The sequence below is a fragment of the Myxocyprinus asiaticus genome, chromosome 21 (assembly GCF_019703515.2).
Source record: "Myxocyprinus asiaticus isolate MX2 ecotype Aquarium Trade chromosome 21, UBuf_Myxa_2, whole genome shotgun sequence".
NCBI lineage: Eukaryota > Metazoa > Chordata > Actinopteri > Cypriniformes > Catostomidae > Myxocyprinus > Myxocyprinus asiaticus.
In genome coordinates, this window is record NC_059364.1 from 8,129,955 (window position 1) to 8,156,444 (window position 26,490).

The 26,490-nt window shown below is 36.9% G+C and overlaps 2 protein-coding genes across 4 annotated transcripts in view; one reads left to right on the forward strand and one right to left on the reverse strand.

Annotated features, from left to right (window-relative positions):
- The window catches only part of LOC127412203 (E3 ubiquitin-protein ligase MARCHF5-like), a 31,483-nt gene extending 14,558 nt beyond the window's left edge, over nt 1–16,925 (forward strand). Inside the window, exons 2-6 of the mRNA XM_051648398.1 lie at nt 4,734–4,936; nt 10,943–11,073; nt 11,161–11,344; nt 14,263–14,429; nt 14,515–16,925. Coding sequence (XP_051504358.1) covers nt 4,734–4,936; nt 10,943–11,073; nt 11,161–11,344; nt 14,263–14,429; nt 14,515–14,631 — 802 coding nt within the window. The 3' untranslated portion in view covers nt 14,632–16,925. The remainder of the gene's footprint in view (nt 1–4,733; nt 4,937–10,942; nt 11,074–11,160; nt 11,345–14,262; nt 14,430–14,514) is intronic.
- Nucleotides 16,861–26,490, reverse strand: part of LOC127412192 (insulin-degrading enzyme) — a 39,250-nt gene continuing 29,620 nt past the window's right edge. For 2 of the 3 annotated variants that reach the window (XM_051648354.1, XM_051648353.1), the window contains exons 24-26: nt 23,682–23,754; nt 23,532–23,599; nt 20,397–23,282 (exon numbers count right to left, since the gene is read on the reverse strand). In XM_051648354.1, the coding sequence (XP_051504314.1) occupies nt 23,187–23,282; nt 23,532–23,599; nt 23,682–23,754 (237 nt within the window). In that variant the 3' untranslated portion in view covers nt 20,397–23,186. Of the gene's footprint in view, nt 18,141–20,396; nt 23,283–23,531; nt 23,600–23,681; nt 23,755–26,490 lie in introns of those variants that run through there. The other variant, XR_007892393.1, reaches the window with a different exon arrangement.

Sequence of the window (26,490 nt, forward strand, 5' to 3'; positions counted from 1 at the left end):
TAACAATGTATTGCCATTGCCTTGTTAATATGTAATCATGTAATCTATAAAAATTAACTGTAGTCCAATTATGAGTATTTTAAAATGTAATTTAATCCAATTACAAGTGATTAATTTTTGTAATCTGATTACATAATCCAGATTACATGTAATCAGTTACTACCCAGCACTGGTGGCCGCAGACTGTAGACTCCTCCAGGGTCGGCCACAGAGGAACTGAGAATAAAAATAAAGATGAGCGGCATAGATTTTTGCAGATGACCGATAGATCCAAAAGGCAACTATCTGCACCAGTTAATCTGTAAACCCGATATTTATCGGTCTACTTCTACTTAATAGCCCCTGGTCAATATGTGATTTTGTTGTATGTAATAAGAGCAGCTTGAACATTCAGCAAACCACCTCCTTTTGTGTTCCACAGAAGAAAGTCAGTCATACAGGTTTGGAGATGAGAGTAAGTAAATGAGTCAAGAACCAAGAATATTTGTTTGTTTACGGTCTGTTCTACAGGACAAAGTCAAAGTTTTATTAGCCTAATTATTCTCGGTTTGTTTTGGTGTATGTTTGAATGCGTAATTGCATATCATTACATTTTAAGACGGGCGGATATTCTATTAAATACTCATTCTAAAAACAGTTTAGATTTTGTTTTAGGTTAGTAAATCGGTTGAGAACTCAGCACTCTAGTCTTAAGAATTTGGGCCTCAAGAATCAGATGGAAATCTCATCATCTTATCATCAGTCATATCATATGTTACTGTGGATAATATAGCCTGTAGTTTGAAACTTTACCCTCATAGAGTGAAGGCAAACAAGTCTAAATCAGATACTGTTTCACAGCACAATTTGTTTTTACCTCCTTTATTGGCTGATAATTGGGTTGTCTGACCTTGACGGTACACCTTAATGAACACAGCTCTTAGTGTGTAAAACCATGCTCTGTGTGTGTTTGCGGGAGGCCACTAGGGCGACGACGAGATGTTTCTTGGGTTTCACGAGGATGATTGTGTTTCTAGAGGTTGTCATGATGGGGGCAGGGTTACAGAAACAAGAGAAGCATATTCTACTCTGAGACCATGGAGAATTGTCCTTTGTCCAAAGCTCTGCTCTTATCGAGATCTTCAATCAGCTAGCGCTCCTCAAATGCACACTCAAATTCAGCTGATGTTCTCCAAGTCTCTGATATTCGGGTCCCTCGATGTGGCGAGGCTGATCTAAAGAAAATTATGTGAATGTGACGACATTTTTGTAAAATGATATCACGTGGCACCTTACACGTATCACAGCCAACCTAGTCTTAAAGAATTAACGTTACTATAACTAAATTTTTGCAAACTGACTTTTACATGCTGCGTCCAATATTTAGCCGCAGTTTACTGATGAAATTAACACTAGAGGTGCTACAACAACTGTGCATTTTATTCACTTTCACACAAATCACGACTACAACAGCTGATTATGACTTCTTTTTCGCACTGTTACTCACACACTACTACGTTGTGATATTGAAGCACTTTTACTATAACGCATCATTTGAAAAATGATAAATTTTAACGCTTGTATTACAGAGTCACCTACATTTACACACTTAACCCGAACTTATTATCTTCCGCGGTAGCTCACCTCATAGAGTGTTGGACTTTGGACTTGGAAGACCACGGTTTGAGACTGGGGCTGAAACAATTAGTCGACGTTATCGAAAATAAAAAAATTTCGACAAACATTTCCGTTGTCGAATAGACGTTTGATCTCATTTAACGTAACATGAGATCACATTAAACTTTAATGATGGTGCGCGAGTGCTGCACTGCAGTTCGCGCTTGACAAACAACTCGCAGTCCAGATGCACTCCAAACAGTTTCAGGTGATGTAAATCGCAAAATATGAGGGAATTATAATGCAAAAATACAAAATAAGTAAATGCAGAAGCACACTCGTTGTGGAGTAAGTGGAGCTGGAGCTGCCGCTCCGCGGAAGCAAAACTTGCATGTTGAGCGTTTTTAAAGGAATCACCCATCTTAAATGCAGTTATATTTAATGCGTTATAGCTTTATGTTATGTTCAAATAATATGGAAGCGGATCATGTAAATAACTACAAACTCCGAAACTGGCATTTCTCTGTGCGGTCAGCACCTGTTCTATGAGTTGCGTGAAGTGTCCCAATCTAAGGGGGAGAGATTGAACTGCATCCGGCTGAGGCACACTCTGTCACGGGGATGCTCATCCCTCGAGCGTGCATGCTTAATGCAGCTAGATTATAACGTGATGGCTCACGACTTATTGAATCATAATATATGTCACTGTGCATTTCTTATCGTGAAGAAAATTGGCAATACGCAGCTTTATTAATAAGATGGATTGAAGTGAACGGAAAGGTGAAGGTGGTAGTCTTCATCCATTATACACTGCAACAAAATACGTTTTTTTATTTGTTTTTGTTCTGGCTTGTTTTCCAATATAAATATCTCAAACACCTTTAAAACAATGTACATTTTCTTTAGCAGCTATACTGCAGAAGACAAAATTGTTATCTGAGAATGTTGAATACAATATTAAAAATACAAGTATTTTTAAATATAAAAAAAAATAAAAAATCCTTTAAAAAAAAAATGCATTAACCTGAGAAGCAGCACATAAGATATTTAGACTTGCTTTCAGAGAATAGATCTTGAATATAAGTATATTTTGTCTTTACTGCACTTGCAGAAGTATAACCAAGTGAAAAAATACACTTATACAAAATACACTTATATTTAAGATACATTCTCTTAACTTCTCAAGTAAATGTATCTCGTTTTAAGGATTCTTAGACAATTTTAAATGTTTCAAAGATAAAAACACAACAATAGGATTTTTGCATTGAATTTCTTTACTGAATTAAACATAATAAAAAAAAATGTTTTCCCCTTTAATTCAGTGAATGTCATTTAAAGGTATTTTTAAAAGATGATTTGTCCTCTATTGTTAGTAAGCACGTTTAATACAACCTTTTAAGTCGGGGCACACACTGAATAATTGGTTAAGAGCTAATGATTAATCATTTCAATAATTGCCAAATAATCGTTAGATTAATCGATTATCAAAATAATCGTTAGTTGCAGCCCTGTTCGAGACCAGTCAAGCACTCAAGCTGACATGTGAGGTGAGAGTGTCATAGAAGCGACACGAGATGACATGGTTGCTTTAGAAAATGTGCTTTTTATTTCTCATTTTCTTTTTGGACACTATCGGCTAGGTTTATGCGTTGGGTAAGGGTATGTCTCATGTCATTTAGATCTTTATTGGTTAGGTTTGGGTTAAAGATTTAGGTTAGGGAGGTACGTTTTACTCATTAAAACCTCCATCTAATATTCACCTTAAAAGCCTTGTCTTATTACGACACTTTCACTTGAACCAACTTTAAAACACCACTGATGAATAGTGGGGAATAGTCTTTGCATTTCTGTTTGATGCCAATGATGCAGAAATTGCACACTTAACCTTAGAGAGTGGTGTGTGGATCTTTGAACGTAGTATGATGGTGTTGAGAACATCCATTTCACTCTGATGGTTACATGAAGTTCTTGATCAGGAACACTCGACTGATCTTGGTTACCTGAGCAGCTTGGCATCCCTCATGTTTTATTAAAAAAATACAATGGAAAAACTCATGCAGGAACCTGAGAGAAGAGCTGATAGAGTCTCTGTAGTCTTCTGTAGTGATGCTGAAACACGAAGAGATTTCACATGGATTATTTACTTCATTAGACATTGTCACACTGATGCTCATCCTCCTACAGTCATCATGGCAAATGTATCGCTAAATACAATTAACAATAAATATAATTTGAATGATCTTTAAAGGAATATTTCGGGTTCACTACAAGTTAAGCTTAATTGACAGCATTTATGGCATAATGTTGATTACCACAAAAAAAACCAAAAAAATTCGACTCGCTTTTTTTAAAGAAAAGGACAGGCAAAAATCGAGGCTACAGTGAGGCACTTACAATGGAACTGAATGGTGCATATTTTTGGAGGGTTTAAAGGCAGAAATGGGAAGCTTATAATTTTATACATGGACTTACATGAATTATTCCATTAAAATCAAGTAAAGCTGTTTAAATTGTAATTTTTACAGTCGCTTTAGTGTTTGTTGACATTACATGGACATTGCAACGTCACAGTTGTAAAATTGGCTATAACTTTACACGGAAATGGTTGGTAAGTGATTTTATCACACTAAAATCATGTTAGCACAAATGTTGTTTATGCCTTGTGGCTGTATTATTGAAATAGTGAGTATTTTTGGATGAGACTATCTGTTTTTCCATCCTCAGAAGATTAAAATGGGAGATTATTTTACTAGATTGAGAGAAAAGTACTATTTTTTTTTCTTTGAACTTTGAGTTCATGTTCTTCTTAAGTTTGTGCTTAGTCACTGACCCACATTACTGTGCTGTTTTTTTGTCCCCTCTGTCTCTCTCTGTTATTTTATTTTTGTCTACTGTCCCTTAATACTTCTTAGAGTTAAACTATTAAACTAAGAATGCAGATTTTTCTGTTCCCGGAGCCTTGAGTTTCATAAAGTGACTTATATGACACACAAACATTCTCATCTTTATATTTAGAGACTTGGCTCTGGACTACATACACACCACATTAATATTACGGTCAGTGCTGTATATGTGTTTGTTTGTGTGTTAGACTTCACTGACTTCCTCTTCCCTTTTTCTGTGTGTGTTTGTTACAGGAGTTGTTGGGTGTGTTTTGCCACAGATGAGGATGACCGTACGGCTGAGTGGGTGCGTCCATGCCGTTGCCGTGGTTCCACTAAGTGGGTTCATCAGTCGTGTCTGCAGCGTTGGGTGGATGAGAAACAAAGAGGCAACAGCACGGCACGCGTAGCCTGTCCGCAGTGCAATGCAGAGTATCTCATCATGTTTCCCAAACTTGGTATGACAAAATAACAAAAGATGTTTAGACATTATGGCTGCCTAGAAGAATAGTTTACCCCAAAAATTCTGTCATCATTTACATACTGATAAGACTTTCTTTCTTCTATGAAACAGAAACAGTGATATTTTAAAGGATGTTCCATTTGCTGATTTCCATACAATAGGAGTTTACTCACTTTAAAGCTTAAAAACGCACCCGAAAGTGTCATAAAAGTAGTGCATCCGACTTGTGCGTCATATTCCATGTCTTCTGAAGGCATATGATTAATTTGTATCAAGAACAAACGTAAATTGAAGTCATTATTTACTCTCAAATCAAATAAAAACACTGATCAGCTCCTGTAAACAGCAAATATCAAATATGGCGACACGTCAGTAACATCTAACCTCATTGTTTGTTGTGTCATAAAGTCATGACACTTACACTCGTGTAGTAATGTTTAGTTCATGAACGAATCAGTCTTTTTGAATAAATCATTCTTGTTCACCTCCATACACTGACTCATATTTCATGTTCACTGAAGTTTCTCACTTTTGAAGCCAACAAGCTCAGCATGAGACTGCTTTGGTGGCTTCTAATGCTTGTGAAGACTGACTATAACACAAGCTAATAGTATACGAGTGCGGGCTGTGGAGGTTTGAGTATATTATTGGTTTGATCTGCTGAACGAATACATCCTTCACTGGACAGTTGAGTTGGTCATTTGAGTCTGAACGAGATGAGTTGTCTCATTCATGAACAAAATGTACTGGTATACTTGTTAGCGAGCGCAATGAATGAATCACTCAGTCATCTCGTTCATGAACGAGGATCTACTGACTGATATAACAAGAGGAGGAGGAGGCATGTTGTTCGTTCAGTTCGGCATGTAAGTCATTCATGTTAAACAAGGAGAGAAAGGGGAGAAATGCACCATTACAAGCTTATAGGTGTGCACATATTCCCCAATGCTTGAATGTGTAAAAATGACTGATGACAATACAGTTAAAATGACATGAATTATGCATGGAAATGTTGTGCTTTTGTGCAGTGTAAGATATTTAGGCTTTTTTTTTTTTTTTTTTTTTACTTGATAAAAGTGAAGCCCAGCATTTGACAAAATAGAAGAAAAATGAGACCTGCTTTCTTGTCATTTGTAGCGCATAGGGTTATGGTAAGTGTCTTCGTACATTTGTAGATGTGCAAATTTTATTTGTTTTGCTTTGTCCTGCTTTTAAAGACTGACTACAGCGTGAGCCAATAATATTCAAGTGCTGGCTGTAAAGCAGCATGTCATTGGTTTGACCGACTAAACGAATACACCCTTTACTGAACTAATAGTCGGTCTTTTGAGTCAGAACGAGACATCTTGTTCATGAATGAACTGAATGTACTGGTACACTTGTTCGTGAACTAAATAAATGAATCAGTCATTTTGTTTATGAACGAGGATCTGCTGACTGGCTGAACGAGAGGAGGAGGCAAGTCGTTCATTCAAATCTCATTCAACAAGACAATGGATGAATTATGAATAAAAGTGAGTGATGACCACACATAACAATGACATACGGACATTACTGAAACTCATAATTAGTTTTTAGGCCAGTATTTTTGTCATTTTTGTACAGCTTGATAAAAAGTTGTGCTGAGCAGTTCACAATATGATAACTATGTTTTGTTGTCATTTATGGGGAAATGCTTATAATGCTTAAACACATTGCGGTGCTGATGGCTCTTAGTAGAACTGTAGACACACATTTTAATAAAGGATAATTAGACTTTTTTTGGTCGTGAATGTCTCTGTGCTTTTAGTTCAATGCAATTACTCGTTCAAAACATAAAAAACATTCATTTGTTGGGGGCCTGGGTAGCTCATTGAGTAAAGACGCTGACTACCACCCCTGGAGTCGCGAGTTCGAATCCAGGGCATGCTGAGTGACTCCAGCCAGGTCTCCTAAGCAACCAAATTGGCCCGGTTGCTAGGGAGGGTAGAGTAACATGGGGTAACCTCCTGGTGGTCACTATAATGTGTGGTTCTCGCTCTCGGTGGGGCGCGTGGTGAGTTGTGCGTGGATGCCGCGGAGAATAGCGTGAAGCCTCCACATGCTATCTCCGCGGTAACGTGTGCAACAAGCCACGTGATAAGATGCGCGGATTGACGTTCTCAGACGCGGAGGCAACTGAGATTCGTCCTCTGCCACCCGGATTGAGGCAAGTCACTATGCCACCATGAGGATTTGGAGCACATTGGGAATTGGGCATTCCAAATTGGGAAGAAAAAGGGCAGAAAATAAAAATAAAATAAAAATCACTATCTATTGGCACAAAGGCTTAATTTACAGAAATGTTCAATGAATGAATCAAATGAACGAATCTGAATGAATCTTTTTGATGAACAGATTCTACAGATTCAAAAGACTCGAGTCACTAGGGTGAATCAAAATTCCCACCATTACTTTCCCACCAAGGAAGAGACTCTAAGTTTTGACACAAAACTAGTCTAATGACAGACTTAAATCTTTGCGATATTCACGGATTTGCTTTTTATATTGCCAGCAAAATCATTGTGAATACTGTATATCAAGTATTCAATATAGCACCCAGATCCAGATGGAATTCTAAAAAAAAACTTTTACTTTCAGATTAAATAGTATGTGAACTTGAATTACAAGCATAATTCTTGAAATATTTGCCATTCTCTCACTTTCACATACTTTACACTACAGACTTGGCAAAGTTTCTATTGAAACGCAAATGAAGCTTTATCAATGAAATGTCACTGCATTAGTTGAATGAATAGTTAAAAATGTTTTTTTGCACTTTATAGGTCAATCCTGATTCCAGAGAAATCCCTCTTTTGATATCGGTGATGTTGGCTGGGGATTTGACTGTGATTCATGTAATCCACTGCTCATAAAACTAAATGTCACTTTTCATCCTCTCGTGTTTCTACTGTTATGTAAATTGATCAGGTTTTACAGTATGACTGCAGTAGTTAATCTTCATGCTGTGCTAATAATCTTCCTTAGACTGCATCTCATGAGGGCCAATCTGTCGGCCTCTCTCGCTCTCAGTCTCTTGCCATAGCGATGGGTTTATTCTGGGACACGGTTGTCAGGGTGACCATGGCCCGCTGTGAAATTGCACCAATCATGTCTCCTGTTTAAATATTCAAACTTTAAGAGAGAGAGAGAGAGAGAGAGTTTGAGAGAGGCAGACAAATGCAGTCAGACAGAGAGAAATTTCGAATTTCACTGCTCCATCATGAGAGTTCCTGCATTGCTGCTGAATCTATTGCTTAACGTCAAAACTATTTTATATTTTAGCTGAGTTGTGAGCTTGAATTTGACCAGAACGGTCTTATTGTCACCTAAGAAGGCAGCATAATTTTGCTGCCTACTATACAAACCTATATACTATACTATAACTTTGCATTAGAACCACACCCAAGATGCCTAAAAATGTTGCAACAGAACCATAGAGGAATACATATATTGGTTGTTAAACAGATCTGTCACTTTGCTCAGAAACGTGATTTGTTTACTATGCATGTGGAAGAAAAAAACACTTTTAATACATAATGTTCTGCTCAACTTTCAAGATGTTCTTCAAAGCAGTGAGATGACATCACATTAAAGTTGTTCTATGTAGCTTGGCATTGTATGGTTCATTGGGAACAGTGAGTCCTTGTTCCTTTCCACTGTGTTTTTTGGCAAAACTGTTTAGTTGGTGGTAGATGAGAGAGAAGAGACTGCCATATAAGTATATAACTGCTGAGTGGAGTTTATTTTGAATGATCTTGATACTGGAATCTGTGGCCAGCAGCAGAAATGGTTGAATCTTTGGTTGCCAGTAGCCATTAGGTGTGACCTGCTCAGCTCCAATCTTCATGCTGCAGTGCTTTTCAGGAAGAACGTGCACCAGATTCTTGTGCTGACTGTCATCACAGTGTTCCATACTAATTTCCCAAAAGGGGTCAATGATCTTGGCACACACACACACACACACACCCACACCTGGAGAGTGCCTCACTAACCTCTCGAGTTTGCGAGATTAATTAATGTATTTTGAAGGTCATTTTACACAGAAAGTAAAAAGATTTATTCCAAAAATCTCTCTCTCTCTCTCTCTCTCTCTCTCTCTCTCTCTCTCTCTCTCTCTCTCTCTCTCTCTCTCTCTCTCTCTCTCTATATATATATATATATATATATATATATATATATATATATATATATATATATATATATATATAATATTACACCGATCAGCCACAACATTAAAACCGCCTGCCTAATATTGTGTAGGTCCCCCTCGTGCCAAAACAGCGCCAACCCGCATCTCAGAATAGCACTCTGAGATGCTATTCTTCTCACCACAAATGTACAGAGCAGTTATCTGAGTTACCGTAGACTTTGTCAGTTCGAACCAGTCTGGCCATTCTCCTGTTGACCTCTCTCATCAAGGCATTTCCATCCACAGAACTGCCACTCACTGGATGTTTTTTGTTTTTGGCACCATTCGGAGTAAATTCTGGAGACTGTTGTGTGTGAAAATCCCAGGAGATCATCTGTTAGATAAATACTCAGACCTGCCCATCTGGCACCTACAATCATGCCACGCACCAAATCACTGAGATCAAATTTTTTCCCCCACTCTGATGGTTGATGGGAACATTAACGGAAGCTCCTGACCCATATCTGCATGGTTGTATGCACTGCTGCCACATGATTGGCTGATTAGATAATCGCATGGGTGATTGTTGGTATATATATATATATATATATATGTAAAATATTTACAGTGCATTCAGAAAGTATTTAGTCCCCTTCATTTTTTCCCATTTTATGTTGCAGCCTAATGCTAAAAATGTTTTTCACATCAATCTACACTCCATACCCCATAATGACAAAGCTAAAAACAGATTTTTGATAACTTTGCAAATTTATTTAAAAGAAAAACCTGAAATACAATATTTTTTTACAGTAATAGTGTACAAAAATACTGTATTGGAGTAATGTAAATCTCGGATTCAACACTGAGAAAACCTCCATTGAGAATAATGGCTTAAAAGTAAAACGTCCAGACATATGACAATAATGAACTATTTTGTGCTTAATTGAAATGAAAATAGTCACAATGCAAACAATCTATGGTTTTAAAAATAGGCTTCTGTATGCAAAATATAATTACTTTTGAATTTGGGGTTTGAAATGTGACTTGGTCATGTGCTTCACTCGAAACGCCTGTTTTTAAAGGGTTAGTTCACCCAAAAATGAAAATTCTGCCATTATATATTCATGTAGTTCACCTTTTGTGTGAGCTCCAGTTTCATTTACAGTAATGCATTAAAATACTCTGAATGATAAATGCAGAAGGTGAAAATCAAAGTGTTCTGAAGCCATGATACATTAGAGAAAAAAGGGAATGAATGTGAAAATAAGCTATTCAGTTTCTAAAGATCTCCTGCAGTGGTGAATATTTATAGGTTGAGAAAAGAAAGCAGGTGCCTGTCTGTAAATATTGCATGAGTTCCTTCTAATTTCCACGTTGAGTGTTTCCTCATTGCTTTCATGGCTCTGTAAGGGCAGTGAGTGTAAAACAAGTGGTTTAAGAATTTGTCATCATTGTGATTGAAACCACATGATGTGCAGTACTTGCTCTCAGCACTGAGACATATGTCTGTATAGACATTAGACAACTTAAAATCCTGACTAATAATAAAGTCTAATGATTGATTTATTCAGAAAAGGGTTTGAAAGCCTAGTGAGACCCAACACAAATTTGCATGTCATAATTGCGCCGTCCGCCCCCTGCTGGACAGGCAGAAAGTCACTCAGAGTTTTGTTTGTCAAAAATTTATGAAACCAACATGAATACAGAGATTACATTAGGAAGAACTTGGCAGATGCATTTTAAACTTCTTTCATTTAATTTCTGTTCATCATGAATCAAAACTCATCAACTTTTTCAACATCTGATGAGAACAGTATTCAAATGTCAGACTGTCTCGCTGTGTGTGTGCAGGGCCAGTTGTATACGTGTTGGATCTGGCAGACAGACTGATCTCAAAGGCCTGCCCATTTGCTGCTGCTGGTATCATGGTGGGATCCATTTACTGGACGGCCGTCACGTACGGTGCTGTTACAGTTATGCAGGTGGGATACTTGACCCACAGATGGAATGATTTCATATGTACACAACATTATTTGATTCTTAAGACTTACTCTTTCTCCATCTCTCAGGTTGTGGGTCATAAGGAAGGTCTGGATGTGATGGAACGGGCGGATCCTCTCTTCCTTTTGATCGGCCTACCCACCATCCCAGTAATGCTCATTCTGGGGAAGATGATTCGCTGGGAAGATTACGTGCTCCGCCTGTGGAGGAAATACTCCAATAAGCTTCAGATCCTCAACAGTATCTTCCCAGGTCAGTGGTGACAGCTCAAACAGTGATGGATCTAGTTACACTTTGTTTTAATTTTTTTGTGGGTCTGTTGACCGCTGCATCATGTCGCGCAGTTGTTTTCAATGTCTCTCACTACAAGGATTGCGTTTTAAGGCATTAATATTACAAATAATATTAAAACACGTCTCGAGGCCGCGCTGTAACTAAACACTACATTAAGGGCCCTATTTTAAGATAAGTGCAGCATTGTGCCATAAGTCATAAGCGCAAAGTCAATGGGCATGGCCATGAAGTTTTTGGTATTTTCGTGCAAGCATGAACTAAGTCTTGGCGCAAGTGGGTCTGGCGAAATTGCGCATGCAAGGCGCTTATCGAGTCAAGTGCAATTTAATTCTGAGGTTCTTCTCCAGTTATTGCAGCATCTGCGTCCTATGGACCCTTTTCACATATCGGGGTTGGAGAGTTGAATGGCAGTGAATAGGGGACCACAGCAAATTACATTTTTACTTACCCGTTTGCTCCAACAGCAAAAGAAAAATATAGCTGCAAGCAGCAATTATCGGGGTTCAATCCTTTTAAGAACTTTCAAAGTATGCAAAAAAGGCATGTATTTGTATATGTACTTTGTAAATTGCTGAATTTCCAAACTGGTGTTAAATATGACTCTGATGTCTTGTGTTCAACGATCCTGAAACAGGATAATTGTTATGGTGGTCCTTTTTTTTTTTTTTTTTTTTTTTACTTTTTAACTGTTATAAAGCCACAAAGCACCCAATCTCCAAAAAGGTTTTAGAAATTTGAATATTTATTTTAGGAATTATAGGCTTTTGAATACACCTGTTCAAACCCACATGATAAATGCAACCCCTAAATAACTACATAAATAACTGAAGTTCAACTTTTCTTTGATAATTATCGACCTAGGGAGTCCTAGATGTAGTTCACAATAGCAGGTAACATTGGATAATATACAATAATTTACACACCATTTATACAGCCATTTTGCTGAAATTTGATTGACTGCTGGCGGCCATGTTTTTTTATTTGTCTGAGTCATATTGTAGAATATGTTAGCATTTGGCCCCTACAAGAAGCATACCAATTTTCAACTTCAGCGCCCCCATAGGTGAAATTTTTCATGAAATTCTTTTGATAACTTTTTGTCAGGAGGTTCCGTAGTAGACAAACACAGATTTTCCTGATAATTGGACATACGGCCTAGGAGGAGTTCGAAAAAGTAGGTTTTTCTAATTATGCAAATTAACATGACAATTTACATGATGGAAATGAAATCGGATATATATTCCTTGAGCCAAGGAATCCAGCGATGTAAGTCACTTGAGTGTGCGACAAACGGTTTAGGAGTTATGGGCCAAAACGTACAAATGATCAATAGTGCCAACTTGAGGCCGATCGGGCCCAAACTTTGATACTCTGTAGTACTCTGGGGGACTACCTTCTCTCAAAGTTTCAGCTCTCTACGACTTATGCTTTGGTCTGCACAATCAGTTTTAGGGCAGAATAAAAATAATAATAAAAATCCTTACAATTACAATAGGGTTTCAGCCCTTTGGGCTTGAACCCCTAAAAATCAACGATTACACTTTCACAGCTTTGCAAAAGAAGATACAAATATAGAGCGCTGGATAACAGCAGTAAAAAGAGAGAAATAGACCAAATTTTCAAAAGTTAGAAGTTAGAAGTAAGCCTTTTACAAATTACAATGTTACAAATTTCCACTAAATATTTTTAAAATTGGAAATATACAAAAGTTTGCTACATTTACGTTGTTAAAGCAGGCAGAAATGCATCATAGCAGGTCTGTGAAAAGGATCCATTATATAGTCCATTCCCTGTCAAGCACCAGCGATATAAACAAAGACAGCACATTTATAAGAAGCTGGTAGTATAAATGAACCGTATGCAATGAATTAGATGAATAGAAATATGGACTTACATCATTTTGTACATTATCTATGTCTTTGTTAAATTGGACACGCTCCTTTTATGCGTATGGAAAATGTGGTTCAGGAAATGGAGGCACCGTTAAATTAGAGAGAATAATATTATTATTATTATTATTATTATTAATAATAATTTTCATCTACTAACACACAAATCATGGCTAGTATAAACAGTGATTGTATTGCCACGTACTTCACTTACACCAGTCGGTTCTGATTTTGAAAAATTTTATTCATTTATTGAAACCAAAAATATTTATACATTTAAATTGCACATCAAAATAACAAAGTGGTCAAAATGTTACCCTCTTCATCATCTTCCACTGGCCTCTTTTGCAGTGACTTAAAAATCACTACAACAACAGGTGGAAAAATACCAATACAAATTAGATCATAAATACAATTGTAAATGTAAATATAATAATAATAATTGTAAATAATAATAAGAAATAAACCATGACCTATAGATACATTTTTGTTTCATAAAACGACTACAACAGTGATCGTCAGGGACATAATTGAATGTTCCACCATATTTTCAGTGTTTGGACATGAGCTGTATTTCCACCTGCTGGTGGAATCTCCAAACTGCAAATGTAGGAACTGAATTTGGACTTTGCGCTGAAAACAGGTGTGGTATTAAAACGTCTTGGCGCAATGACCTATTTCTCAGGAAAATAGCAAACTGCGCTTTGCGGCATTTCATTTACATACAATACACCCACAGTAGAGCATCTGCATGTATTTATAGGATATAGCTTGATTTCAGTTAGTGTTTCAATACATTTCTGTCAGTTCTGTACTCTTACCCATCCCTAATGCGAACATGTAGTCGATAGGCATTCTTAATTTAAAATTCTGCTTTATTCAAAGAAACACTGATTTGATAATGCACTAAAAAATATACATTTCTGTTCTTTGGAAGTATGTGGAAAAAATTGACTAATGATGTTTCTGTCGTTCCGCCATGTGCAGGTATTGGCTGTCCAGTGCCGAGGATCCCGGCGGAGGCCAGTCCGCTGGCGGATCACGTGTCGGCCACACGGATCCTGTGCGGAGCCCTGGTGTTCCCCACCATCGCCACCATCGTGGGTAAACTGATGTTCAGCAGTGTCAACTCTAATCTTCAGAGGACCATTCTGGTAGGAAAATACTTGTGGAAAAATGTATTTCTGTGATATACACCTGTATCATCTTACTGATGACTTTTATATCTTTCACTCTTAGGGTGGCATTGCATTTGTGGCTATTAAAGGGGCATTCAAGGTTTATTTCAAGCAGCAACAGTATCTCCGACAAGCTCATCGCAAGATCCTCAACTTTCCAGAGCTTGAAGAGGCCTGAGCTCATCATCACACCTCTGCACGACTACATCCACTGTCATTCAGTTTGAAGAGTCACTACTGCACCACAATACCGTCACATTCAGACATTTTCACAGATGCTGGTTTTGGTTTTCTATTCCCTGAGAATGTGACAATTGCATTTCGAGTGCGAATTGAGATTGAACTATGTTTCTGTTGATATAATCAGACCTGGGAAGTTGTGTGCTTCTCATTTTATGGGCTTTGACATTTTTTAGAAAGAGTAATAATTTAAGGTTTTATATGATATAGTGGCTGTTTTATAATGAATTCAAAATGTCTCAACTGAATCACTATCATTAAAGTGTGACTGCTTTGCGATGTGACCGCTTAACCTTTGGTTTCTTGTTTCAAGATGACGTCCCGTTTCACATAAAGCACTTATGTTAATATTCTACCCTCATTAATAATTAGACTTGTGAATGCATTATGCTCTAATATTAAAGGCAAACATAAATAAAAGCTGGGATTTGCTTGTAAGAAGCTTATAAAATTAAAAGAAAAAATTAATTATAATTTATCTAAAGAAAATGAAGCCTGTTTTTAGGCCCATTTGCATTATTTTCATGACAATTAAGCACATTTCCCCCCAAATTCTCATTACCATTATGAGAAAAAGACAGTAATATAAATATTCCTGTCTGGACACCGTTTTTTGAGGAAAATCCGCTTAAAGGAAAAGTTCACCCAAATAAGGAAAATTCTCTCATTTACTCGCCCTCATGCCATCCCAGATGTTAATAAATGTTTTTCTTCTGCTGAACAGAAACAAAGATTTTTAGAAGAATATCTCAGCTCTGTACGTCCATAAAATGCAAGTGAATGGTGATCAAAACTTTGAAGCTGCAAAAAGACCATAAACAGCATAAAAGTAATCCATAAGATTCCAGTGGTTTAATCCATGTCTTTTGAAGCGATCCAATCGGTTTTGGGTGAGAACAGACTGAAATATATCTCCTTTTTCACTATAAATCTTGCCATCAGCAGTCTCCCGGGCAATCATGATTACATTTCCTATAGCACCATCTAGTGCTCTGTACATGCGTCAAGCACTAGGAAGTGTAATTGAGCTTGAAATCATGATTGTGCTTAGAGACTTCAATGACAAGATGTACAGTGAAAAAGGAGTTATATTTTAGTCTTTTCTCTCCCAAAATCGATTGGAACGCTTCAGAAGACATGGATTAAACCACTGGAGTTTTATGCTGCCTTTATGTGCTTTTTGGAGCTTCAAAGGTCTGGTCACCATTCACAGACCTACAGAGCTGAGATATTCTTCTAAAAATCTTTGTGTTCAGCAGAAGAAAGTAATACATCTGGGATGGCATGAGAGTGAGTAAATGATGAGAATTTTCATTTTTGGGTGAACTATCCCTTTAAATTCAGATTAGCACGTACAGTAATTGTAAGGTGTATACTTACGATTATACTTTACAGATCAACTTCACAGTTTAAATTTTCCACACTGATACATTTTTTTAGAAACAACATTTTAACGTTATAGTAATAAGAATTAATTGCCATGAAAATAATGATGATAATGCAAATAAGCTTCATTGTTTTTGTATAAAACATATTTTCTTTTGATTTTGGGGTGAAGTATGACCCAAACATTTCTTGACAGTGTTCGTAAGATTCACCTTATCTCTTGCTTTTACATTCAAGCAAGCGCTCAACTATGTTTTGTTTCCCTCCATTGTAGTGTTCATTTTTACCATGTTGAAAGCAACTTGGTTCAGTTTGTACGCCAAAGAAATGTGTTCTATAATTAGTTTTTAATGCACTTTACAATTAGTGTTTGAGGGATATGTAACTTTGGCACCTGATGCCTCATAACTTTTGTTAATAACCCTGTTTTATTATATATTCCCAGAGATATTTGGTCTTGTGTGGTGCAAGCTATTGAAGTATTAGTGGCCTTTGTAGTTACACCAGGACAAATGATGTCTTAATAAAGGCCATGTAGTCCAGATGGACAACTGTATTTGGCTGAACATGCTAAATGTTTGGATTTGTGTTTCCTTTTCTGAATATTTCTATTTGATGATTTATCAAGAGCATTTGTTTTATCTCCATCATATTTCATCTGTGACTGTAGTGTATCTGATGTATGTAAATTAGAAAACAGTATATAAATACATACTAGGACAGTTATTTAAAGGCATGCCCAGCAGCAGTACACTACAGTGAGTTTGTGATCAAATGTGTGGTAAGGGTCTGAATTGCTTTATTTGAAAGACCTTTTGTAAATAAATCACAGGCTTATAAACCTGATTAGAAATTTGAGTACAATTATTTGTCAATAGAGCTAAAGCACATCATTAAAGCTTATTGATAGCTATAACCCTGAAAGCACATGCACATGAAAGTTGCTAGAAAATTCATTTTTTCTACATCAACTGTACAACTGATATTGGCAGTTGGCAAGTGTTCTTAGTTGCCTAAATGTAATTTTAAAATACTCTTTCACCATGCAGTGTTTATAGTTCAGAATGTTCTCCATAAAGTCCATAAAGTTCCTCTCACTTGTCTCCGTTTGTACAGATGAAGCATAATGCCAAATACAAAATATGGATGTTGTATAAATCTGATTTTATAGTTTCCTGGTTGAATTTATGTAAATAAATGTATTTTTCCAATGCTTGGCTGTGTTTTGGCCAGTTTGAGTTTTTAAATTTGCACTTCAAGTTGAAATCTGTGAAGATAGGGATGACCTCTTGAGACCTGCTGAAGAATTAAAGCTGAAATAATTTTTCGTTGTTAAAATACTTTCTCCTACCCCATCTTAATATGCAGAGATAGCCTTAAGTAAGCTATTTGTAGGTTAACTTTTTTGAAAACTGTAAACACTGTGACCTGTGTCAAGAGAGACAATAACATTGACTTGACAAATGGTGTGATTTAAGGGTGGGACTATGTTTGTTTGAGCGGCAGAAGACGGGGGCATGTTCAGAAAGCTGTTTTGAAAACGGTTTTAATTTTTTAGCAAATCCATTTGGTGGTACAGATATTACATACTTCAGCTTTAAATATTGTGAAATCAATAGACAGATTATTTACTTGTGGAAGCTTCAACTTTAATGACCTAGGCTACTTGTTTGTAACAAACAATTTTTTTATAACCTTTAAAATACACTGCCTGGCCAAAAAAAAAAAAGTTGCATACTCTTAATATTTCGTTGGACCACCTTTAGCTTTGATTATGGCGTGCATTTGTCGTGGCATTGTTTCGACAACCTTATGCGATGTCACAACATTTATTTCTGTCCAGAGTTGCATTCATTTTTGGCTGAGATCTTGCATTTGATGACGGGAGAGTCGAACCACTCTGTAAAGTCTTCTCCAGCACATCCCAAAGACTTGCAATGGGGTTAAAGTCAGTACTCTGTGGTGGCCAATTAATGTGTAAAAATCATTCCTCATGCTCCCTGGACCACACTTTCACAATTTGAGCCTGATGTATCTTGGCACTGTCGTCCTGGAATATGCCTGTGTCGTCAGGGAAGAAAAAAAATCCATTATGGTATAACCTGGTCATTCAGTATATTCAGGTTGTCAGCTGACTTCATTTTAGTGCTGCATAACATTGCTGAGCCTAGACCTGACCAATTGAAGCAACCCCAGATCATAACAATGCCTCCAGAGGCTTGTACAGTGGGCACTATGCATGATGGATGCATCACTTCCTTTCTTACCCTGACACGCCCATGGCTTTGGAATAGGGTAAATCTGGACTCATCAGACCACATGACCTTTTTCCATTGCTCCACAGTCCAATCTTTATGCTCCCTAGCAAAGTAAAGTCATGTTTTCTGATTAGCCTCACTAACAAGTGGCTTTCTTGTGGCCACACAGCTGTTTAGTCCCAATCCTGTAAGTTCTCGTTGCATTGCGCATGTGGAAATACTCTTACTTTCACTATTAAACATAGCTGTGAGTTCTACTGTCGATCTTTTACGATGCGAATTCAAGCGTTTTAGTGATGTCTGATCAAGATTATTCAAGTTTTTTTTCCGACCACATTTCTTCCACAAAGCTGATGGTTCACCATTATCCTTCCAGGTTTTAATAACGCGTTGGACAGTTCTTAACCCAATTCCAGTGATTTCAGCAATCTCCTTAGTTGTTTTCTGTGCTTGATGCAGGCCAATAATTTGCCACTTCTGAAACACAGTAACATCTTTTCCACGACCTCGGGATATTTCTTGACATCGTTGTTTAAGAAATGAGAAGCTACACACTGCATCAGTTAGGGTTAAAAGAATTGTTGCCAGCTGAAACATGTTAATTACTGCAATAATGATCCAATAATAGGATCTTAAGTGTGTGCTTATTTTAATCCAAACGGCGACTTGTTTTTTTTTGGCTAGGCAGTGTACTTTTAAAACAGTGTGACTACTGCATTGTTTATTCATAATGTTGTAAACTTGTCACATAGACATCCATTTTAAGTGCATTACTGTAAATGATAGGGATCGGACAATAGATAGAATTTCGATATATCACGAACCAACAAGAAATTACGAACCATATCGAGGCAAAACTCAATATTTCGAAATTTGCAACATTGTTTTCTGTCCATGTGATCATAAATGAAAATGACCCATAAAACACCATAATCTGTTGCTTGGTTTGACCCCTACCACGCTTTATTTTTCTACACTGTTCACAGGGTTCACATAAGGTCCTTAAAGTGCTTGAATTTAGCTTTGAGAAATGTAAGTACAGGAATACCTGGAAACTTGTTTTGATAAAAGTGCTTGAGATTAAAACAGACCATTTCTTCCGTGTAATGTGTGTCCATCAAAGATTAAATCTATGCACTCCACTTTAATTGCATAATGTATCTTTAATATCCTTCCTGTTCTTTACAGTCAGATAAAAAGTAAAAATAAATATTTTAAATCACAAATAGCACAGATGCACAAAAAAAAAAAAAAAAAGGGAATTATCTCAATAACCGGAACACAAATGCACGTTGAACACTTAAAGTGACAGTAACCGTTTTTAGCGCTTGTAATACAAATGAATGTATACTCAATGTTTTACTTGTTAATTGTACACATTATATCAAAAATTGATAGCTCATATCATTATTATATATATAAAATTTCATGATATAATATTAAATGATAGAATATAGAATTTTTATTTAAAAAAAAAAACAAATCAAATGTGACTGATTAATGATGACAAACAAATTATTAAAAAATAAATACACTTTCACGTACTTTTTCAGGCCACTATTTTTGAAGGCTTATTTGTTATCGTTTCTTATAAAGATATGTGAGCAACTCTTATTAAACTTTGAGCAATAATAGTGTATTAAAGAACTTTATTTTGATGAGAAATTGTGCATTTTGCGCAAATAGTTAAAAAAAAAAACATTGTCATACTTTGTCATTTAAGCGTTATATTGAATCAAGATTATATTGAATTATGAACCTCATATAGTATATTGTACCAAATCATGAGATATCCATATTGTCCCATCACTAGTAAACGTGTGATCCCTTGTTATTTTTATAAACAGGGATGAATGCAAATTATTTCCTGTGGTAATGGTCAGCATGTCACAGATGCTGTCAATACTGTTGTATTAAATTTAGAATATTTATTTAAATGCCTATTATGCTTGAAAATATCCTTGTAATGTTTAACTGGTTAAACATTCTCCAAAATAAATAAATAAATAAAATACCATGAGTGCACACCTTTGGAGAGCAAAAACAATGACGACACAAATTATTTCAAACAATTGTTTAATTATAATAAAACACAGAAAACTCTCCCACAGATACACACAACACCTGTGCAATGTTCCATTCCCAAGTTTCCTGTTGCACTTCAAAACCACCTAATAAACCAAATGCAGTACAGTCAGTCAGCATGAGAGATTTCAACTTAAGAATTGTTTCTACTTTATGACCACAGCTTGGTACGTACACACTCATTTCTGTTTTATCTCATGAAGACTAAAGATTTGGATCCAAAATCCCGAAATCCTGGTCCTCTAGTTTTCTTTACATTATTTTACAACCTAATGTTCACCACAGTATATGAGCAAGCAACAAGTGACATTGGGATGTCACTGACCTAACTGAGCAGATTCTAGAACAGTTAAAAAGGATTTAGGGCACATGAATGCTCCACAAATGCTCTTTGGGTTTTAAAATGAATAGTTCAAACCAAAATAAAAATCATCACTTACTCTCATGCCGTTCCAAACCCAAATGGGTTTTCTTCCGCAGAACACAAAAATTACGTTAAGCAGAACATACAAGTTGCTCTTTTCCATTCTAAGAAAGCATATAGTGACCACGGGCAGTCAAGCGAAATATTTTTGCTTCCACAAGAGCTCAAATCTTGTTCGCGTTCCAATTAAAACATTGGAACGTCAATATGCGTTGCACAAGGTTTTGCATCAACGATGAGAGAAAAGACTAACACGTGCAATACATTTTGACGAGCCATATTTAAATTGCGCAAATAAGATTTAAAAGCTATGGCACAGATTTTCAGAAAACAAATAAAGACTAACACAAAGCGGAGTCATATGGATTACTGTTCTGGTACTTTATCATTTTTGGTGTCCCCATACAGGGCATTCTGCATTAAAGTAAAAGACAATTTCATTTTTGAAACACACAAAGAATGCATTGAGATGCCTGAGTAAATCTATCTCAGTGGCAGAACCAAACTTATTTAAAATGCTGATGTCTGTACACCGTTTTGCTGGGCAGGGTCATTACATTTCTCTCTAAAAATGCAGCATTATAGTTGATATGCCTGAGTAAGTCAAGAATCAATTTTATCTTTGCAGTAGAAACACAAGAGTTGGTGAAGGTTTGGCTAGCCGAGGCTAACGGACACCTGAGAGATGACGACAAGAATGGATCATGAGACCCGCAGAGACTAAACAACTACACACTATCATGATGTTCCTTCTTTAGAGCAGGTAATTTATTGCCTTTAGCGAGAGCAGAAACTTTACAGGAGGGTTTTCTGAGAACAGAAACATCTTAGTAGTGGTTTAATCTGTTTTTTTTTGTTTGTTATTTTTTTTTTTTAAGACTTAGCTTAAACCATCTCCAGAAAAATGTCCAGTAGAGTTTGAGACACTAGTCAAAGGTCCTGCAAGTCATATTATTGCTTGTGAAGAGTGCATAATCACAAGTCACGTTAAAAAAAACCTATTTAAAGGGGTTTCAAACACCAGTGTGGAGCCCAGAGACTGACATGGACTATAGACTTAAACTTAACCTGACTCAAAAGGAAATTTCTCTTTACAGCTTCCTGAAAGTGTAAATGTTCCCTTGTTTGACGTGGATCTCATTAAATTGAAATTAGCACATTCTAAATATCTCCAAAAAGATGTTGGGCCTCATGCGACATTAGCGTAATGTGCGTAAAATCTTTCGCAAAACAGTAAACTCTTTCAGTAAACAGTAAAATTCTTACGTAAACAGTGACATTCAACGCAACAGTTACCTAAAATGTTCTGAAAACTACTCCTTGCGTAAATTGCCGCATTCAATGAAGTAATTTCCTAAAACCATTGCTACATTCAACGCAGCAATTTACCTCAATTGTTCTCGTGCATAAACTGCCGCATTCAATGCATCGATTTACGTAAAACATTCGTAAAACCACTCTTACATTCATGCATTCCCGCAACAAATAATGCAAGAAGAGTTTTACGAACGATTTACACAAATTTGTGTTTAATAAATGAGGCGAAACAATTAAGAGACATATATATTTCTACAATGAAATTGAGTTTAGGTAATGAAAATAATAAAACAGTTTTAGAGGTGATATTTTGGAAGCTAAAAAGTACAAAAGAAAAACAATTAACAATAAACAAATGAAAATTATTTTAAAAAATGGTTTATTATGATATTCCTTCAACCACAAATAAAATCAAAACCAATCGTAACCACCTTTGCGCAGATGAATTTACAACACTATCCTTAAGATAAAACTCTGTCAACATGCAATGAAAACAACAGCCTAAAAACAACTCTTCAAAAGCAACTCTTTTAAATTAAACTTTTCTTTTTTTATATATATATGTATATAAAAAGGTGCCAGAAAACCTGATCACTGTTTAAAATAATTTTAAGGCCAGAATCACTTGATATGTTGCCCCAGCTTGTGATGGTTTAGCTGAGCAGCAGTAAATAAACAGCATTTTTAAACGAAATATTAAACCCATTAGGAACTGAAGAATCACAACGTATAAGTGTCTTCGTCCCCAGTGAGTATGTCCTATATTATACAGGGAAAATAATTTCCTGACAGAAACATGATTTTTCCCCTCCACTAAGACGGTCTTCACAACGAATGTTCGTTGTATCTATGAGATATTAGGTGACTGTGTGACCTCTACATGTCTGACACAGAGCACAAATAAAATGTTGCAAGCGGCACTATTATGGCCCTGCCTGCATAGAAACACTCAAAACACTCACACACAGATAACGGTGTTACTGGCTCCAGATTCGGGAGTCTCTGGTAACCTCATGATGCTGGTCACAGTTTGGCAGCCATGAAGTTGATGTGAGGTTTGGTTAGAGGGAACAGCGGCAAACTCCTTTTGAAATTAGTCATATTCTCTACCAACACCGGCTAAAAACACAAAATACAGCAAATCAATGGGTGAATTAAAATTTTACATTTTCGGGATTTTGTATATTTTGCGTAAATACTGCATAAAATTACATTTCATTTGATAACATTAATATCTACTTAATTGTATTATATAAAATACAATACAATTATGTTATTAAAATATCAAATACAATATGAGCATTGGTTCTTGAAAAGCCTGTATCAGTTGACCATTACTGTACAGCCATATACATTTCCATTCAGTACCTGAGGAAGTGAGGGAGCAGGAGCCAGATTGACATCATTCTGTGCAGGAAACTCTCCCACCAGAGGACCTGCAGGACACACACAGCACCAGTGAATAAATCTGCCCAGTCAGTCGGTTCAGTCAAAGAATCTCATTGTGTTAGTACTCACAGGAGTCCATCTCTCTGGACAGCACGTGCACTGACACCTTGTGTCTTCTTGGAGCGTTAATGGCCAACAGGTCCTGGAGAGAACAGAAAGTGAAAAAAAAAAAAAAAGAAATTCTCATTCTCATTATGGACCCTTTTCACACTTTCGCAAAGCGAAAGCGGTCATATCTTGGTAAACTATGCCAGCGATCGGGAAGAACGGTAATAACCAGTGCCACTACAGTGTTCCTGTTTGCACAAATTCTAAAATAAAATGTCTGGATTTGTGTTTGCATGAATTTCCAAAAGATGCTGAACTTTGTACGAGCTTGGTGGGTTCAGGCAATTAAATGCGAAGAAGATAACTTCGTTATAAAACGAAGAAGAACTTTTGTTTGTGGACAGTATTGTCAAGATGAGGACTCTTGTTTCACAAGATGAATTGTAAAACGCTTTGAAATCGGAGCTGTACCGTCACGGTTTCATTGGAATGATTACACAAGCGACACGAGTGTTTTTGACAGGGTTATAAGTCAGATGGAGCGGGACATGGGTCTCTCCACTCCTTCAAATCATTCGTCGCCCCCCATCAGGTATTAGTTTCACCAAGTACAACTCACAGATTTGTTAACTGTGCCTTCTTTTGTGCATTTTTGCAATTTACGGTGACAGATTTGTAGATCATTCCATTAATAAACAAATATGTGCCTGCTGATTTAATGCAAAACCTCACAAGAATAATTTATTTTTATCTACTTACCTTCGCATTCGTGCAGGTAACCTCGAAAAACAACTTGTAACCTTTGTCGAGTTTAGATTTAACCGCTGATGGATGATGCGGTTAACGTCTCCAAACGTAAATGCAGGCAAAACTTTTAAAACTGTGTATGTGAAAACATATACACTTCGGCAGCGGCCATAGTTGCGTTTACTCAACTATGATGACTTTTGCTTTCCGAACGCGCAAGTGTAATACAGACAAGAACATCATCAGTATAAAGGCAGTACAACAAATATCACCTTAATGTAAAACACGACACTTTAAATGTACTTTTTTGCATTAAAGTAATGAGAATTGAGGGGACAGTGCACATAATTTTGATGAATATAATGAATGAATAAATGTTACATTTATATAGCGCTTTTCTGACACTACACTCAAAGTGCTTTAAACAGTGAACAGGGGACTCTCCTCAAACACCACCAGGGTGCAGCATCCACCTGGATGATGCGACAGCAGCCATAGTGCACCAGTACGCTTGCCACACACCAGGTCCCAAGGATGGAATTTGGACAGGACACCGGGGTAACACCCCTACTCTTTACGAGAAGTGCCCTGGGATTTTTAATGACCTCTGAGAGTCAGGACCTTGGTTTAACGTCTCATCCAAAAGACGGAGCCTTTTTACAGTATAGTGTCCCCGTCACAATTCTGGGGCATTAGGACCCACACAGACTGCAGGGTGAGCACCCCCTGCTGGCCTCCCTAATACCTCTTCCAGCAGCAACCTTAGTTTTCCAGGGGGTCTCCCATCCAGGTACTGGCCATGCTCAACCCAGATTGGCTTCGGTGGGCAACCAGTCTTGAGCTACAGGGTGATATGGCTGCTGGCCATATAATACCAACTCTTAAAGCTCCTGAAATAGGTTTCATTTCGTTTATATGTATTTTTATGATATATATACTAAAGCATCTTAATCGTGATTAATCGCAGATTTTGCAAGTGCTGCAATTTGACACTATATATATTTATATGTATTTTTATGATATCTATATATATATATATATTTATTTACACACACACACACACACACACACACACACACACACACACACACACGGCCAAAAGTTTGGAATAATGTACAGATTTTGCCGTTTCGGAAGGAAATTGGTACTTTAATTCACCAAAGTGGCATTCAACTGGTCACATTCTGTATAGTCAGGACATTACTGATGTAAAAAACAGCACCATCACTATTTCAAAAAAAGTCATTTTTGAGCAAATCTAGACAGCAGCCATCACTCCAACACCTTATCTTTGAGTAATCATGCTAAATTGCTAATTTGGTACTAGAAAATCACTTGCCATTATATCAAACACAGTTGAAAGCTATTTGGTTCATTAAATGAAGCTTAACATTGTCTTTGTGTTTGTTTTTTGAGTTGTCACAGTATGCAACAGACTGGCATGTCTTAAGGTCAATATTAGGCCAAAAATAGCTTTCTCTAGAAACTCATCAGTCAATCATTGTTTTGAGGAATGAAGGCTATACAATGCTTGAAATTGCCAAAAATACTGAAGATTTCATACAAGGGTGTAAAGGTTGTCTTCAAAGACAAAGGACAACTGGCTCTAACAAGGACAGAATGAGATGTGGAAGGCCAGAAGTACAACTAAACAAGAGGATAAGTACATCAGAGTCTCTAGTTTGAAAAATAGATGCCTCAGCTGACAGCTTCATTGAATTCTACCCGCTCAACACCAGTGAGCGGCAGTTCTGTGGACGGAAATGCCTCATTGTTGAGAGAGGTCAACAGAGAATGGCCAGACTGGTTCGGACTGACAAAGTCGCCGGTAACTCAGATAACCACTCTGTACAATTGTGGTGAGAAGAATAGCATCTCAGAATGCTATTCTGAGATGCGGTTGGCGCTGTTTTGGCGGCACGAGGGGGACCCACACAATATTAGGCAGGTGGTTTTAATGTTGTGGCTGATCGGTGTATATTGCAAAATTACAATTCATGTTTTTAGGAGTTAAACTTTTTTTTAATGAGGAAAAAAAACTACTGAGTGCACCTTTAAACTTTAATAGCATGCGATTAACACG